The sequence below is a fragment of the Sapajus apella genome, unplaced genomic scaffold (genome assembly GCF_009761245.1).
Source record: "Sapajus apella isolate SASKATOON/1434 unplaced genomic scaffold, GSC_monkey_1.0 scaffold15, whole genome shotgun sequence".
Lineage (NCBI taxonomy): Eukaryota > Metazoa > Chordata > Mammalia > Primates > Cebidae > Sapajus > Sapajus apella.
The window spans coordinates 5,500,117-5,518,524 of record NW_022436955.1 but is presented as its reverse complement, the minus strand read 5'-3'; the positions used below and the strand labels follow the sequence as shown (position 1 = coordinate 5,518,524).

The 18,408-nt window shown below is 34.5% G+C and overlaps 1 protein-coding gene across 4 annotated transcripts in view; it reads left to right on the top strand.

Annotated features, from left to right (window-relative positions):
• The window catches only part of CDH8 (cadherin 8), a 385,302-nt gene extending 367,569 nt beyond the window's left edge, over nt 1-17,733 (top strand). Inside the window, exons 11-13 of one of the 4 annotated variants that reach the window (XM_032284101.1) lie at nt 9,406-9,657; nt 11,013-11,195; nt 17,276-17,733. In XM_032284101.1, coding sequence (XP_032139992.1) covers nt 9,406-9,657; nt 11,013-11,195; nt 17,276-17,322 — 482 coding nt within the window. In that variant the 3' untranslated portion in view covers nt 17,323-17,733. Of the gene's footprint in view, nt 1-9,405; nt 9,658-11,012; nt 14,390-17,275 lie in introns of those variants that run through there. The other 3 variants (XM_032284100.1, XM_032284098.1, XM_032284099.1) reach the window with 3 other exon arrangements.
• The last annotated feature ends 675 nt before the right edge of the window (nt 17,734-18,408 follow it).

The window sequence follows — 18,408 nt, the reverse complement described above, 5'->3', positions numbered from 1 at the left end:
TCCAACTCCAAATGCTTCAAGGCCTAAATATCAATAATCAAAGAAGAAAATTTTCCTAGGTGAACTATAGGAGATAATTGTTCAATCTGTGTGCCCCTGTCTGCATATAGGACCAATATATCCAATTTCACCTCAGTAAAATAGAATTCTGTTATGCACCCATAATTCTGTTATGGTGTTTTCAATATCTTAATAAAAGTTTGATGTTTTCCCTCTCTAAGCCCTTTCTATCTGAACTTAAGTGTCCTCAGTTTATTGCTCATGTTTCATGATATGGGGCATGCCCAGAGAAAGGCTTGGAAACCATCAGTATTTCTCTTAAATTTCCTTACACAACCCCAGGATGTATATGCTTTCCAATAGCCTGAAATTGAACTCTCCCTCTCTCTGATTTATTTTGAACCACATATAATCCCCTATGACAAATAACGTGAAGGGAAATAAATTTAAGCTCACAAAATATGGCTTATGATTACTTAGTCGTTTATTTATTCAGCAAATATTTGCTGCAAACTCATTATGCATCTGCAATTGGTTATTTGTTACTTGGAAGTTTCTGAGTTTATTTCTGTATCTCTAATGTCTATCTTATCTCTAGTACTCTATCATTTCTTTGTAATAGTGCTTTGATAAAAATATAAAGATTTTTGTAAGATCATGTAACTCATTTATCTGGAGATATTGGGGACAATTTGTGAAGGAAATTATTCAGAAAGAAGTGACATTATTTTGCACGTTGATATAAATAATGCCTACATCTTCACAATTCAAATAATGGCTAAAGAGAGGTAGAGAGATTATCAGGCAGAACAAAGAGGAAATATGAAAGCCCTGAGGAGGAAGATGTTTGATTCAGAAAAGGCCAGGGTGTCTAGAACATACAGAGAAAGGAGAGCGGCAGCACATGAAGTTGGAGAACTAGTCAGGGGCTAAACCAGGCAGGCCGTGGGGGAAGAAACCTAACTCTCTAATGTGTAATTAAGCGCAGAAATTCTAAATGTACTTTCTCTTCTCCATTTCCGTCCCCCTCAATACACACATACACACACATAAACACATATATGTAGATAGAGAGTTACATATGTTTATTATCGAGAGTCTATATTGCATTCCATTTCTATTTGATGTAATTTTTCTAGAATAATGTGTTTACTCAATTTTGTTTTTGTTTGGTAACAAGGATTCTTATAATATTAGATAGATGGATAGATAGGTGGTTAGGTATATAGACAGGTAGATAGATATTCACTGCTGCCTCATTTTCTAACTTTTAAAAATATTTCTCAGTTTTAATTAATCAGTTAGGTGTTCCGTTCCTTAAAACTAAAACCATTCCAAATGGAAGTGGGTTAAACAATGGTACCAATGTTATGAAAATTCCTGCTCTATGCCAAGTCCTCTGCTACAGACTGAGAGTTGAACTGTGACTAAGGCAAGTCTGCCTTAAGGGGCTTGTACATTAATAAAATAAATCATGCACATTTTATTTAAAAGTATCTATTTTTCTAAAATTTTACAAGAATAATGCATAAACATTATAAGGGATTAATTGTAAGATGACTGCCTTTTTGCATTGTCTCATACTATTCAGCGAAAATCTAACAAATTACTTGAAAAACAAAATTGCAAAAACTAAAAATAAAAGTAAACATTTTTGTTCATAATCAATCTGTTGTCAGGATCTGAAAGTTCATGAATATTTACATAATCGTACTCTGCTGCCTAAAACTAAGCAGACCTATGTACTCGAAAAGAGTTCTTGTTCATTTGGTCTCTTCTTTACTATTTATTTGGCACACAGTTTGTATTTCTCTGCCTGCTGAGGAAAAAAAAAACTCAATTCTACTGCCACTTTAGGAATATTGCCACTGGGGCATGCCTGGTGCTCTCAGTCCTCTTTAAGTCCCCATGAAGATCTTTCATACAACAGACAGTCATAAACAACTGGATATGGAGAATAAAGCAATCTTCTGAAAGTGGAGTTTTTCTTTTTTCCTGGTATAATATTCATCTGTGAAGCATTACAAAAGAATGAGGAAAGAGGAAAATCTCTAACTGGGAGAAATGATGGCCACTATAAATGCAGCTGCTTATTGGGATACACTGGGGATTGGTTCCTGTGGATACCAAAATCCATGGGTGTGCAAAGTCTCTGATATAAAATGCCATCATATTTATACATACCCTAGGCACATCCTCCTGTATGCTTTAAATAATCTCTAGATTACTCATAATACCCAATGCAATGTAGATATCTTTTATTATATTTTACTATATAGCGATATATTTTATTACATTTTAACTACATTATTTTTATTATTACTTTGTTATTTTTAAGTATTTTATATCCATTATTGATTCAATCCACACATGTGGAAGCCATGGATACAGAAAGCTGACTGTATTTGAATACACCTGTTGAGAATATCAGAGAGCCAGATGATAACATGATGATATGTTTCTATCTCAGTGTAACACAACTGTAGTAGATGGGACATCAGTTATCCAGTTGGATATTAGTCCATCCTAGGGAATTCCATTTGATACTGATCCACCCATTTCTTCAATGGATCTTTTCAACATATCCTTCCATCTTTTGGAAACTGTTGTTTTATCCTCAACTTCAAGAAATGGCTTTTTTATTATTATACTTTAAGTTCTGGGGTACATGGGCAGATCATGCAGGATTGTTGCATAGATATAAACAATGCTATGGTGGTTTGCTGCATCCATCCCCCCATTATCTACATTAGGTATTTTTCCTAGTGTTATCACTCCCCAATCTCCCCACCCCCCCCTATCCCTCCCCTGGCTCCCCCACCCCTCAACAGTCCCCAGTGTGTGATTTTCCCCTCCCTGTGTCCATGTGTTCTCATTGTTCAACACCCACTTACGAATGAGAACGTGCAGTGTTTGGTTTTCTGTTCTTGTGTCAGCTTGCTGAGAATGGTGGTAATTTCTTGTTTTTATAAAAATTATGTGGTATGGAGCTGGATTCAGTGATCATTTCCTCTTTTTTCACATTTTTTTTACTTCTAGAAAAATTTCTCTCTTTTCTCTAATATCTCATTATTAGGGCATGTTCTTCTGTTTACTGTGCTCAAAAAGACAAATAAATGCAATAAGGGCAATAAGTGGGAGGGGAAGCCATAAGGGGAGAGAACAGGCTAAGATTCAGAGACAAGAAGATGATACACAATGAAAACATGAAAGACTGAAAAGAAGGTTATTGAATAATGTAGCAGTAAAATCAAAGCCAAATTTAAAGGTAGTGAACAGCCAAGATACTATCACTTACATTACTTTTCTTTCCTTTTACACTATTGGACAGCAAATAAAACAAAATAAAGAGAAACTAAAGTAAAAAACAAAAGAGTGCATAGAAATAAACAGACAATTAAAAACCTTTTAATAAACACCACTGATCATCTTACCAATTGTCAAAAGTCAAAAGTCTTTTTCTTTTTTTAAAAAAATCAGAACAAGGTAGAGTGCCTACTATAACTTCTTGGGCTCAAAATTATATTAGAAGTTCTTATTAGTGTACTAAGATTAATAAAATCAAAACAATAATGCTTGAAAAGGGATGAACAAAATCCTTTATTTGTGGAGAACGTATGTCTATACAGAGTACCCCCAATATGATATATTTTTTCCATTGTTTTATTAATTTACTCTTTTAATCCTTACAATTTCATTTCTTCTGATTGCCTTAGGTTTATTTTGCTCTTCCTTTTATATGGCTGATGGTGAAAAATTAGGTTATTGAGTTAAGATCTTTCTGCTTTTTTAATAAGACATTAAAAGCTATAGATTTCCCTCTAAGCACTGCTTTAGTTGCAACCCACATTTGATTCATAGTCTCTTTATTTACATTTGTTTCATAATAGTTTATCAAATCTCCAGTTTGCTTTCTTTGATCTATTGGCTATTTAGGAGAGCATCATTTAATTTCTACATATTTGTGAGTTTCACAAATTTCTTCCTATTATCAATTTCTAACTTCATTCCATTGTGGTCAAACAACCTACATTGGATTAGTTCTATCATTCTACCATTTATTGAAGTTTGCTTTATGACCTAGCATATAGTCTACAGCGCAGAATGTTCCAAGGTCACTTAAGAATATTTATTATACACTTGTTGAGTATTCTATGGTGTTAGGTATAGTTTGCACTGTTGTACAAGTCTTCTAACATCTACCTTGATTTCTCCTAATTGTTTTATTATTGAAAGTGAGATATTAGACTATGCCACTATCACTTTTTAATTTCTAGATATTTTATGCTCAAAAACTAGATATTTTATGCTGAAAACTATAATGCACATATTGTTTTATACAATTGCATTGTAAAACAGTTAAGACAAAAAGGAGAAAAACTATGCATTTATACTATCTTTTATAAGTAGATAATTATCCTCACTGAAACACTTTTTATTTTTAATGTGGATTTGAATCACCATCTGGGGTCATTTGCTTTCAGTTTGAAGAAAACTTCCTGTAATATTTCTTAGTAAGCACGCCTGCTGGTGACAAATTCTTTCAGTTTTTTGTACATCTGCGAATGTCTCTATTTCATATACATATTTATTTTAAAGGATAGCTTTGCTGAATATGATTGTTGGTTGACAATTTTTTTCCTTGAGCACTTTGAACATGTTATCCCACGTCTGTCTGGCCTTCATTGTTTCTGTGAAATTTTTAGCTGTTACTTTTATTAGGGTTCCCTTGCAAGTGATGAATCGATTTTCTCTTGTTTTCAGCATGTTCTGCTTGGTTTTGGCTTTCAGTGTTTTCACTATGATGTGTCTATTTCTGAATATCTTTGTGTTTATGTTCTTGTAGTTCATTGAGTTTTCTGCGTGTATAGATTATTTTAAAAATTCAGGTTTTTAATTATATTTTTTCTGTTTCTCCTTCTCCTCTCCTGGTATACTCACTGCACATTTGTTGGTGCACTTAATGGTTTTATACTTTTATCTGAGGCTCTGCTGATATTTCTTTGTTCTTTTTCTCTCTATTCTTTAGTTTTCATATTCCTTACTATTGTATCTTTTTGTTCACTAATCATTTCTTTTGCCAGTTCAAGTCTACATTTCCGTCACTCTAGTTTATTTTTTATTGTCCCACTAATGGGCTTTTTCTTCTTGCCAGGTGTTTTCCCCCATGGGTCATATTTTCTTCTTTCTTTGCATATCTCATAATCTTCTGTTGGAAACTAGGCATTTTAGATAATATATTATAGCAAAACTGGGTACTATCTTCTGGAGGCTTATTTTATTCGCTTGTTTATTGGTTTAATGACTGGCTGGGTTGTTTTAGTGAAGTCTATTTCTCCCTCTGTAGTATTAAACCTGTGATGTTTCACTTCAGGGAATCTCAGTCCTGGGGATGTCCATAGTTGCCTTAGAATTACAGCTGTTTGGGCAGGACTCTCCTTGATTGCTTTTTCCCGTGTCCAGGTCTAGCCGTTGAACTCCACTAATTACCAACAGCATTTACATATTGTTTGTAAGACTGCCTGGGAACCTAAATTGCTCTACAGACCAATCCATTCAAATTTGATCTTCTTTGAAAGAGTAGTTTCCTAGGTCAGAGTTCCAGATTTGTTGCGACCTAGGTGGGCTCCAGAGGCTCTCTCTTTCCAAGATTCCCTGCTTTCCACCCCCTGGGCAAAATCCTGAGCTATTGCCTCTGGAACTATTGTGAAGGTTATAGCATGTTTCTCTGAGGGACATCTATACCTTAGGATGGGGCATAGGATGCTGGGGGTAAAAATAGCCTCAAACCTTTTCAGCTTGCCTCTCCCAATGTAGAATGGGCTATGGAAGGAGCGATTGAGGCTCCATATTCTCAGTGGCACAGTGCCCACGTTGAGCCTCTCTCCCATGAGTGGGGACCAGGAGGAAGAAAATAGTCCCTGCCTCTTGACCACATTTACTTAGAACTTAGCTTGAATAGTAAGTAAGTAGGAGCAGAATGAGAGTGTCTGACATCTTACTTTTTCCCTAGAAAACAGTCCTCCAGCTGCTCGCTGCAGGGAGAGGGGCCCCTGTAGGTTCTTGACTAAACCAGTTTGGAGTGGAGTTTCTACCTCACTGAGCTAAGAGAAAGAAGAATGGGAGTAGGTTGTTGTTCACGCACCAGTCTTACCAAGCTCTAGTCGATTTTCTCGAATAAATGTTTCTTAATTTGCTACTTGCCTCCAGATCCATTTCCAGAATCTTAAAATGTTTTTCCATTTATAATTTTCACCAGTTTCACCGGAAAGCACATCTGTAGAGGTCCTTATGCTATCAGATTGAAATGAAATTCTCTGATAAGACATGTTTTTATAAGTAAAAAGAAACTATTAGATGATTGCTTAAGTTAAAATCAATGTATAAGACAATTAAATTTTATATGCCAGCAGCACTGAGTTGAAAATACATATTTAAAAAGGTAATGAATTTTAAACAGGTTTATTATTGCTATAAAGCATGTACAGCAGCAAAAATAAATCTAACAAAAAGTTGTGGACATTTTTGTAGTTAAAAACATTTTATTGACATATATTAAAGAATGTAAAGAAATATCTATCTTAATATAGGAGACTGATAATAAAGACGTAATTATCTCAAAATTGGTTAATATTTCAATATAACTTCTAAATTTTATAGGAATTTTTATAGAATTTGATCTGATTCTATATTTTTTAGAGAATAGCAAATAAACAATAATAGCTAAGACATTCTTAAAGACGAACACGGTATGAGAAAATACTGTAACCAATATCAAGATTTATGATAAAGTTTTCATACATAAGAAACAGGATATTCATGCGGGATTAGAGAACCAGATTTTTGAAACACAATAGAGATCTCTTAAAAGAATGAGGATGTATAAAAATTTCATTTGTGAGAAACTGAGCTCTGACGACCAGTAGGTAAGTGATAAGTTACTCCGTAATTAACATTGAGAAACTCAAATTTTAGTATAGAAAACAATCAAATTAATACAACCTAAAATAATTTTATGTAATTAAGAATGTTTAAAATAAGGCTTGAAAACACAAATTATAAGAGAATGATAAGATTAACTATATTACATTCAAAATTTTAAATGAAATGAAAAGACATCATGTGTGTTAAAGAAGAAACCTTAACTTTGTATAAGATATATTTGCAACATTTAAGATTTAAAAATTTATTCCAAAGACAAAAATTTGAGTTATGTGAAACTACTAAAATTCTGTAGTTTTTGATGTGTACAATAATGACAATTTCATTTAGCCGAATGAAATAACTGAAGTAAATTGAAAACAAATACAAACACCAATACAAAAATAGAAAAAAAAAAAAAAAAAAAAAAAAAAAAAAGATGAGTAGGTAAACAAGGAATTGATGCTGCCTGGAACTGACAGGTAAAATTTAACAAGAATGATTCCTAGACTTCCTTTCCTCAGTCAACAATTTTGTGAGTGTTGAAAGGAGAACAAGATAGGCAAATTCCAGGATTGGTAAAAAAAATATATCTACATATGAATTTAGTGTTAAACCCACCAATGTTTTCTCAGTAATAAAGGAGATAGCTTTGTTCTGCAGCAAGCAGTATTCCTGCTGCAGTTTCTAAATTATTATAGTAGGCTATTAAAAAGGAGAATATGCAAAGATTATTTCTCATATAAATAATGTCAACCACAAAGAGACAATTGCCTCATTTCACTTTTATTAATTGTATCTTGAAGAACAAATCCTATTTTATATTTTGAACTATCATATATAAAACCATCCAGAAATGTGTCTTGTGTTAATTAACTGTACTCAAACTTGTCACATACTTTCTGAAAATACAACACAACTATATATTCTATATCTGTTTTGAGATATTGTTCCTTGCTTTTAGCTCCATCTAGTTATGACAATAAAGATTACTGGATCATTTGGTGTATGACTGCTTAACCTCATTAGAAATCTCTTTTTCTAAGTATATTCAAATTACTATATAATGATATACAACCAGAAGGAATTCAGAAAACAACTGTTAATTCAGAGTCCTTTTTCTACTTGACTGCTTATTAGAAAAGCATTGTTAAGTCCTGTTTGTAACTTAAACAAAGCAAAATTAAATATATCTACACATCTATTTTGGGGAATGGCTATCAGTTTTTGGAAATCCTAGTATAGTGCTACATGGTACAGAAGTTTTATCAAGCTTATCTGAAGCCATTTGAATGGAATATCTCACTTAGTTGAGTATTTTGGAAACCAGTATGACAGTGATGATCAGAAATTGAATTGCAATAGCTTCAATTCATCCCTTTAATATGCAATGATTGATTAGGTAACCCAGTGTTCTGGGATGTATAATTTGCCAATATTTGAAAAAAATTAACCCAAATAATTATCTTGCCTAAATAACACTGTGCACAGTAACCAAAATGTGTTTATTTGCTTTTGGCTGTAAAATCAATAAGTGTTAATCAGCATTTCTATTTTGAGTAATGTATGTCTTTCAGTAATCAATATGAAAAAGTAGATTAACAACATATACAATGTGACTGCAGTTCGTGAGATGAGGATGAATGACAACAAAAAATTTCAACTTGTGGGTGAAAGGTTGAGAACTGTGGAGCTAACATGGGACCAATCGCTTCTCACTGACCAGTTTTACTTTGAACTGAAGTATGTTCTTAAGTATTGCTTAACTGTTGCTCCAAACAACCAGTACATATCTCCATATGATTAACTGACACATGAAAAATGGAGCACATGCTTTTGTGACTTCTCATTTTGTTCTTATTATGTAACCACTACAGGTCTTCTCTACAGAATTTTAATATGTACAGTGTATCTCTCCTTGGGATAGTAAATAGGGCTTTTGCAGTATCTTAATGTGAATACTCTAGGCCATGAATGACTCTCTTTTTAGGTACTTGTGGAAATCAACAAAATGCATCCTTGCAAAACTGTATTGTCATACACTCCATCTTTTCATACAGAGCTTCTCAAACATGTGTTTGAAACATGATGACATTCTATTCATTCAAATTTGCTTAACCCATTATCAGGCTAAATAAAGAAAATTAAGCTTATATATGGTTATACGGAGACCTGAGATAATATATGTCTTCTGAAGGTACACTTAAAGACTATTTTTGTAAAAGAAATATTTTGCGTTTTTAAGGTGATGATGGTAAAACTCCTTTGGTCTGTCAGGGGATCCCATTCATTCAACATGTTATGGTTGTCCTGGTCCATGCTGATTGAAAAAATGGAGAGTGGGGTTGGGGAGAAAGCTTGAGTGGGCCATTGAAGTTGGGATTGTCTTGAGGTTTGCAAAGAGTTCATGAACTAGAAAAACAAGTGTTATTTGGGCAGTCATTTTGAAACAATGCAAATTGTTGTAATTTTTACTTTTTCCAGATAATTCCCTCAGTATTTTGGCAAAGCACAATGGATTCAACCGCCAGAAGCAAGAAGTCTACCTTTTACCAATCATAATCAGTGATAGTGGAAATCCTCCACTGAGCAGCACCAGCACCCTGACAATCCGGGTCTGTGGCTGTAGCAATGACGGTGTTGTCCAGTCTTGTAATGTTGAAGCTTATGTCCTTCCAATTGGACTCAGTATGGGCGCCTTAATTGCCATATTAGCTTGCATCATTTTGCTGTTAGGTACGTATTTCCTTCATAGCCTGATGGTCACCCTTTTTCTGGTTGATAAATGACTATAAATAAGGACGGAAATCTCTGACCTAGCCAGGCAACAGCATTCTCTTGGGGAAGGCGAACTTCCTTTCCTTCTCTACATTTTGGGATCAGTAAGAAGTGAAGAGAAAAAGAGTTGTGATAGTAAATGTCCAGTTGAAGAGGACTTTCAGTGCCTTTTTCAATTCCATCACTGGTAAATGGTGAACAAGGCATAACGGTGGTGGCAGTGGGGGAGGGGCCTGTATGGCATTACACACCACGTATTACATAAGAAGAACTCCCAGTGTGAAGCATACCAGTTCACTGCAACAGCAGGCTCTACTACGCCCACAATAGTGTTTTATTATAGATTGGGTAGCTGAGTCCATCAGATCCCAAATTTGGTGATATGAAAAGAAAACAAATGAACAAACCAAAAGTAAGTTTTCTTCAAAATACCATTGCGTTTCTCTGATATTTTCCTTGACATAAACATCAAATTGATATTTTCCTTGATGTAAACATTAAATTAAAATGAAGATTGCAAATTAAGATTCTATAACATTTTAAAGAACCCAATTATAAAAATGAGACTAAAAAATAGGAAAATAGAAAAGAGATTCAGTCGTGTCTTACCCTACCCTTGAATAGCTAAACACCGTAAAGACGGTGTCAGTTACTCTTTGTCGTTCCATCTGTGCTGCTCACCCAGTGCCTTGGATATAATCATCACTTTGCTGGCATACTTTACTCCATTAGCCCACATTTGATTTGGCTGATCTAGCTAGTTGAGTATTTTTCCCTTTTCACATTTAGGTTTCCCTTCCCAGCTAGAGGCATTCCCATCCTCCCACAAGGCAAGTTGCCCATGCAAACTTGACATTCACTTTTATTTTTTGGTAAAATGACATAATTTAATTGGAGAGTGACTTGAAAAACTGTTAAAGCCCAAGGTCTTGGTTTTCTCCTTTTTTAAATAGAAGGGTGCTTTGGAACCAAAGGATGTTAAAGGACTTTCTTGAGACACACATCAAGCTAGTCATGCTTTCAGTGCTATAGTCTATTTTGTGCCATCCTCTCTAATGATCATAACAGTGTAAAATACAACTTTCACTACTAATACATGCATATCAATTATTTTAACCTAGCTCCACCACCATTTAATAAACAAATAATCTTAACATCTTTCAGAAAGATGTTAAGCTTAATTCTCTAGTAAATATTACTAAAGCCGTATGCTCTTACGATTTTGTAAAAATACCCCCTCTCCTAACATATATAGTGTGTTACTTGTACTACATGCTTGTTTGGCTGACTGTTATTTAATATTTTTCCTACAGTCATCGTGGTGCTGTTTGTAACTCTACGGCGGCATAAAAATGAGCCATTAATTATCAAAGATGATGAAGATGTTCGAGAAAACATCATTCGCTATGATGACGAAGGAGGAGGGGAGGAGGACACAGAGGCTTTTGACATTGCAACTTTACAAAATCCAGATGGAATTAATGGATTTTTACCCCGTAAGGATATTAAACCAGATTTGCAGTTTATGCCAAGGCAAGGGCTTGCTCCAGTTCCAAATGGTGTTGATGTCGATGAATTTATAAATGTAAGGCTGCATGAGGCAGATAATGATCCCACGGCCCCGCCATATGACTCCATTCAGATATATGGCTATGAAGGCCGAGGGTCAGTGGCTGGCTCCCTCAGCTCCTTGGAGTCCACCACATCAGACTCAGACCAGAATTTTGACTACCTCAGTGACTGGGGTCCCCGCTTTAAGAGACTGGGCGAACTCTACTCTGTTGGTGAAAGTGACAAAGAAACTTGACAGTGGATTATAAATAAATCACTGGAACTGAGCATTCTGTAATATTCTAGGGTCACTCCCCTTAGATACAACCAATGTGGCTATTTGTTTTAGAGGCAATTTTAGCACCAGTCATCTACAAACTCAACCACATTTTAATGTTGAACCAAAAAAAAAAAAGATAATAAAATAAAAAAGTATATGTTAGGAGGTTATAAATCTTGTGGAGTGTGAATTAAGTATGTGGAGTTTCTAGAAGTCCTTGGATATTTGCTATTTACCCGATTACCACAGACAAAGATTGGGATCCTGGCTAATCCTTAGAGAAGTGGTTTAAATAGAGGAAAAAATCAAAATTAAAAGGTGCTTTCTTAGAAAAAAAAAAAAATACGGACCTGCAAGGAATCTGCTGCTGATAGATGTCTTCTGCAAGGATTTTTATGAATGCAAATGGTTTTTTCCCCTTCACCAATAAGGATTCGCCACAAATGATAAAGCAATACTTGGTCTGCTGTACATTATAACTTTTTGGAGTTTTGAGAGGCCTCCTAGATTATATGGTACGGTGACCACACATTGTACATAATTGTTGGCCCCGCTCACCAGAAACTGAATAGCATCTTTAAATATTGTGTCGAGCCTTAAAATATTCACATGTTCGCAATCCATTCCAGGGTGGGGCTTACCAATTCAGTGGTGGGAGGAGAGAAATCCCATTCAAACATGCTTGTTTGCTAAAAGCAGGATTCCTCATTCCCTCCGCTTCATCTTCTTCCACAAGGACACAAAGATAAACTGTATCACACAGTGGACTACATAAGAGACAGATGGTTTTATTGCTAGCGCGTGAATTTATTTGTTTAATCCTCGAAATAAATATTTTATTGATGTCCATTAATGCTTTTATTTATTAAGGTTGGTAATCTATAGATTAAGGGGATATATGGAAAAAAACTAAATTATATCCATTAATAATCCTTTAGATTGTTTTATATAAATATATATACAATGAATGTTTAATACATGTACATTTTAATGAGTTGAGTATGGCAGGCAATATTATCAAAAGGAGAGCTAATAGTCTCTTTAGAGTAGAAAGTGTTATTGTAACTGGTCATGATGGCAGGAACAGCATTTTCCCAGAGAAACTTTTGGACTGTTTTCTATTTTGTTCATAATCCTAGTATTTGGTGTTTTTACTACAAGCACAAACATCCTAAAGTATATTGATTCTTGTGAATATTTAAACTCTAGACTTTTAGATACCTACATGATGCCCTGCCCAATAAACACGCTTCTAGTTATCCCCACAGTTTTAGAGCAGGAACTGATTTGTACATAATTTCACTGCTTACGTTTTTAGCACTCCTCTACCTGATCTTCATGGTGATGCACAGAATGTCTTAGACCCCAAAAAGGGACAGCACTAGGAGATGTGAGCATATTTAATTTGTAATGCAAACCTGCCATTTAGGAGTAGAAAATGTATGATAAAACTCAAGTATTACATGCAGATCATTTTAATTTTCTACTTTGCTTTAATGCAATATTGTTTATTTACTCCATGTATTGTATTCAGAGAAACTCCTGTATTGTTTCCTACTTTGTGAAATATATTTTTATAAATATCTTTGTTGTCATTAATTTTTTTTTCAGTCAGTTGAAGATCTATTAACAGAACCATCAACTCTAACTAAAATTCTAGAATACTCAGCCAAATCATTCCAAGGGTCACTTTTGTTTGTAAGAGTCTTTATTATAAAGGAACAGAGGAGAGAAATGGCTTGCCAGTGATCACACAGCAAGATACCAGCAGGGAAATAAAAGGAACATGGAACACCTAAAGTCTAGTCCAACTGTATCATTTGGGTCCTTCTGGAAGCAGATGCACTGGGCAGAGAAAACCTGCAGACAAGTTTGCAGACCTAAAACTTGTAACAATAAAGGGATTGGGAGCAGGATTTGGCAAGAGAGTCTTAGACTGCAGTGCAGACCTGGCAAAATATCTTCCAGCCTGACAGGAGGTTCTAGAGTGAAAACTTATCCATTAAAGCAGTCAGGCTATGGTGCTCCATCATCTCAGTCAGGGGGTTCTGGAGTGAAAATGTATCCATTAAAGCAGTCAGGCTGTGGTCCTCTGTCATCTCAGTCATTGGTGTGGGGCTGCTAAGAAGAGAATGGTTTTTGACTCAAAAACTGAAGGCACCAACTTCTAGAGAGTACCTCCACTGTGACAGAAACAGTATGTTTAAATACTAGATTAAGAATTTATAATTATCCAGTGGCTTAATCAACTTTTTATTGAATTTTTGTTGCTTAGAAAAAGTCATCTTTCATGCTTACTGCTATGGCTAGTGAACACTTTTTCTTGAGGTCAAAGGTATGATCCAACATGACTTTAAAATATACTAGGACTTGGCACAGTGTTTAAAACAAGTGCTTGCTGAATGTAAATTATTAGTGATAGTTGCAGTAATAATCAATAGTAATATTCAACTATCTTACACATTGCAAAGCAAGGAGAGCTTATTATTATGTATTATCCATCTCTTGCACATGAGGCTCATTTTTAGCGTACTTTGAAGTCAAGTGCCCAAAGATTACAGACACACAGATATATCTAACAGAAAAATTACAGTATTTTTTTTTAGGAATATAAAATCTATATCCTCAGATATCGGTATTATTACTACAGTGGTTTCTGTGAACAGGAGATAATGTCTGGTATACAGTTGCCAAAGTAGTGTCTCAATGTTCCCTTTGCCTAAGAAAAGAGAATGACAGCATGAATCTATTTGCTGACTTTCTTTGCCACCACAATGTCTGCATTTTGTGTTTAAAAGCCTACTTCAGGTCTTGTTACATAAAATAAAGTGAGTAGTACCTTGATTCTAATAAGGTTGACCTATACTTTTAGAGTGTCCTGAATCAAACTAAAAATCTCAAGAACTCTCTCTCTCTCTATGTCTCTTTCTCTCTCTCTCTCTCTCTCTCTCACACACACACACACACACCACACACACACACACAAACACTTGACTTAAGGTTTTACTTTAGTAATAGACTTGCCAGGACTTCCCCAACCAAAAGAGATCAATAAGGTTCCTAATATTTTCCAGGATTTAAGTATCCCATGCTCAACTTGTTAAATAACACATTTTATAAACTTTATTGACATTTTAAATCTCTGTGCATTGTGTTCTGTTCCATCAACATTGACATAGCAGAGACAAGAGTACTCTCTGCTAAGTGTAGAAGAATGGATAAGCTGGAACCAAGTGAGACCAAGTTATTTCCCTATGCCTACTTCTCAATTCAAGGTGTCCACCTGGGGAACTGAGGCATCCCTGGGTGATGGGACACAACATGAGATCAATTCAGCCTCTACTCTGTCTATGATTTAATCAAATCGTATTAGCAAAATATCTCCATATATGAATATAAAAGAGTATTAAGGGGGACATTTCTGACAATATTCTGATGAGCACAGTTATTATGTTTCTAAACTTTTATAATAGGATGATTAAAATATACTACTATTAAATTCATGTGTTAACCTTACCAGACAGAATTATGACATCTAGGGTGTGAACTTTAAAGTGAAACTGTTTTGAAAAAAATGTGTAGTTAAGTGTATGTGTATATATAGGAGAAAAGAAAACTGAGATGTACTGGTATCACCAGTGAAGTACGAATGCTTAGAAACAGACAAATGTGTCTTTGGGAGAGTTCGCTTAATCAGATGCTTAAAGTAAGACAAGTCTCTGTGTGAGACTTAGAAATCTCCTAGGAGCAGCCGGATTCCACACTGAGATTCAACAGAGTTCTGGGCTATGCTGTATTTTGGAAAAGGAAAAGCGGGTGCTGAGAGCTAAGTAGCCAATTACTCTTTATAGCCACATAAGGACTGAAGGCAAGTGGGCCCTTCCAACAAGTTGTATTATGCGATCACTGGCTTTGCAGGGAATCTCACGAATGTATAACCTTCTGATTGCCTTTTTGATTGAAAGTTCCATCTGAGATCAGGGCAGTGCAACCAGTAATAAGATTTCAAAAAATCCCATCACTGGCACTGTCGGAAAGGCTGAGCATGACTGAAATTCTATCATTGTCAGTCAAAAAGATAAGGTAACAGCGGGCATCACTATAAAAGCTCTATAAACGCACAACTTAAGCATGAATATCAACATTAAAGGAATATTATATATATCCTTATACATATATTTGTAAAGATATTCATGTATGTAAATATGCACACATATACACAATTAAGATACTGGGGATAATTTATAGTTTTAATTTTTCATCTCATAATCTCATGCACTGCCAAAGAATTGCAATTGTGGCTCTCTGTTTTCATGAATCTAACCTTGAATTTTAAAGAAATTGAATTGAGGGTAAGGGGTTTTAAAAGCAGGTTTTTATTTGTGAACAGAACAATGGCTCATAATACCTGGGATTAGAATTAAATATGTCACATTGTGAGGCTGTACTTAGACTTTTTAAATGTCATTGTATTTTTTGTGGAAAAAATAATTGTAGAATATATTTTGCAGGAAATACTTTTCAATTTTTTTTTTTTTAAATTTCAATGCTGTTTTATTTGCTATACAAAGTTTATTTGTACTATTAGCCAAACAGTGTTGAATGTATTGTTTGCTCTTGTGATTATTGCTTCTTATGATAATTGTAGAAGACTATGTCTTCATGATCTATCATTTAAAAATACATTTATTATCATTGTATTTTTAATCAACACAAATTTATGGATTACACGGTATACTGTTGATATTGAAGATATTCTAGTCCTAGTGTTTTGAGCACAGATCTAGTGTTATGAAGACCATAAAATTTAAAAATTTCATTAGTTGATGGACTATTTAGGAACAAGAATTTTGTCTGCCACATTTATTAAGTATTGATCAGTACAGAAATTAAGCTACATGGTTGATATGGAAAGATTAAATATTGTAGCATTCTCAAACTTATTTTCTTTATTTATAAAATGTGCCTAATCAATCTCTTCAGAACTAATTGTTGAAACTTCCTTTTTTTTTTTTTTTTGGCCTGTGGATAAATAGTATTTGAGCCTGGGCTTAAGTTTGGTTGGTCTGGCACTTAAACCCCTTAACTTTCAACTAAACAATTCTCTCTGTAATGATAATATGAGGCTTTTGATGATAAGAAATAGCAATTAAATCATACATAATGCTATGGAAGTACTGAGGAGGACGTAAGGGACCCTGTATGGAAAGACTCAAGAAGGCTTCACAGTGAAATTTTCTAAAAAGATGGAAACTCAAGAATTGGTGCAATAGAAGTCACAGCTTTTCCAAATACTAAAAGAGAAAATTATAAAAAGCACCAATGGCAAATTTTGAACATTGGAAAGATCCAAAAATTAGGTGTTCATAGAACACTCTAGGTTTGCTAAATTGTGGAGTGTCTTAAGAATAGGAAAAATGAGGTTCAGAAACATTATAAGGAATTTTCAGGATTAAATTACACATAAAATATGTGAGAGAAACACAAATTAAATGGTGGTATTGGGTTCATATCCTGAGTTATAATGTTATAAGTGTTTTTGTATGTATTTTCCTTCCTTTATGTATGGAAGTTTCATATAGGTCTCAAGGTCAGTAGGCATTTTCTGGAGAAAATGGTGCTTTTGGGTACTGCTCGCCCAACTTGAGTTACCTGCCACCATCTAATTCACGTCTTGAATGCAAGTATTATTTCTTGCAAGTACCTCTACTAATAGATAATAGATATTTCTATTACTATCCACAGATTACAGAAGAGGGTTGCTAGGAGGAATGTCACAAGATGCTGTCTGAAGAGAAAGACTGTGGAAAACCATGGCTTCAATGAACTCAGAGGTCAGGACCAGAAAAGGAAATGAGAGGTCACTAAAGCCAAATGTTAATTTCTTGGGATTTCTTCTGTACATGCAAAGAACTCCAGACCATCCTATGATTCCTCATAAATAAGAGAAATATTTTAACAATAATTGTCTAAGATGGGCATGACAATTTAGGAGTCACTGGGACCAATCTCCCCTTTCCAATGTTGCTCTACTTTGACTACAAATATGTCTAATGGTTTTCTAATTTTTCTTTAATTCAACTTCTAAAGTTTGAGAGCTGTGTCATCTTTGTCAAGTCTGATTGTGGAGTATGTAGATGGATGTTTCTGGCATAATGTTAGAGCTATAAATAATGGTATTTCAAATAAACTTTAAAAAAGACCTTTCAATACAAAAATTCTTTTCTATAAATTACATACTAGGTACTATGTTAATAGTACCTTTCTATAAATTACATACTAGGTACTAGAAAAAGGATATGCCCAACATACTTCTCTTGCCTTTCAAGACATGGAGTTAAATTGGATGAATTATAGAAGCAAGTAAGTGATAAAACATTTGATTTTGCTATCCTGTGGAAGAACTAAGCAGACTGTTTTGAAAGCACAGAGAACAAATATTTATCTAAGTCTACCAAGGCTAGGTATCTTGTTTGAGGCTGTGTTAGAATGAGTCTTGGAGGGAAGCAAATTTTACACAGGGAGTATCAAAAAGTAAGGCCAGGCTGAGGTCCTGACACCTGAAAATAAATGGTGATATGAGGGGATCTCTCAATGGGTTTCATTACCTTGTTTCTCAATGTATGAAATTCTCCAAGTTACAAAACAATCAGTATCTTTATTTATTTAAGAAGTATGTACCAAAGAGTTCCCATTCATTTAGATACTGGAAATACAGCACCGAATAGGACAAAAGAGATTTTTTTTTTTTTCCTCAAAGACCTGGTCATGTGGAAGAAATGTAAATGAATAGAAATACAAAAACAAACAAACAAACAAAAACCAAACTTGACATGATAGAACAAATAGATGAAGGAGAAACTAAACGTTTTACTTAC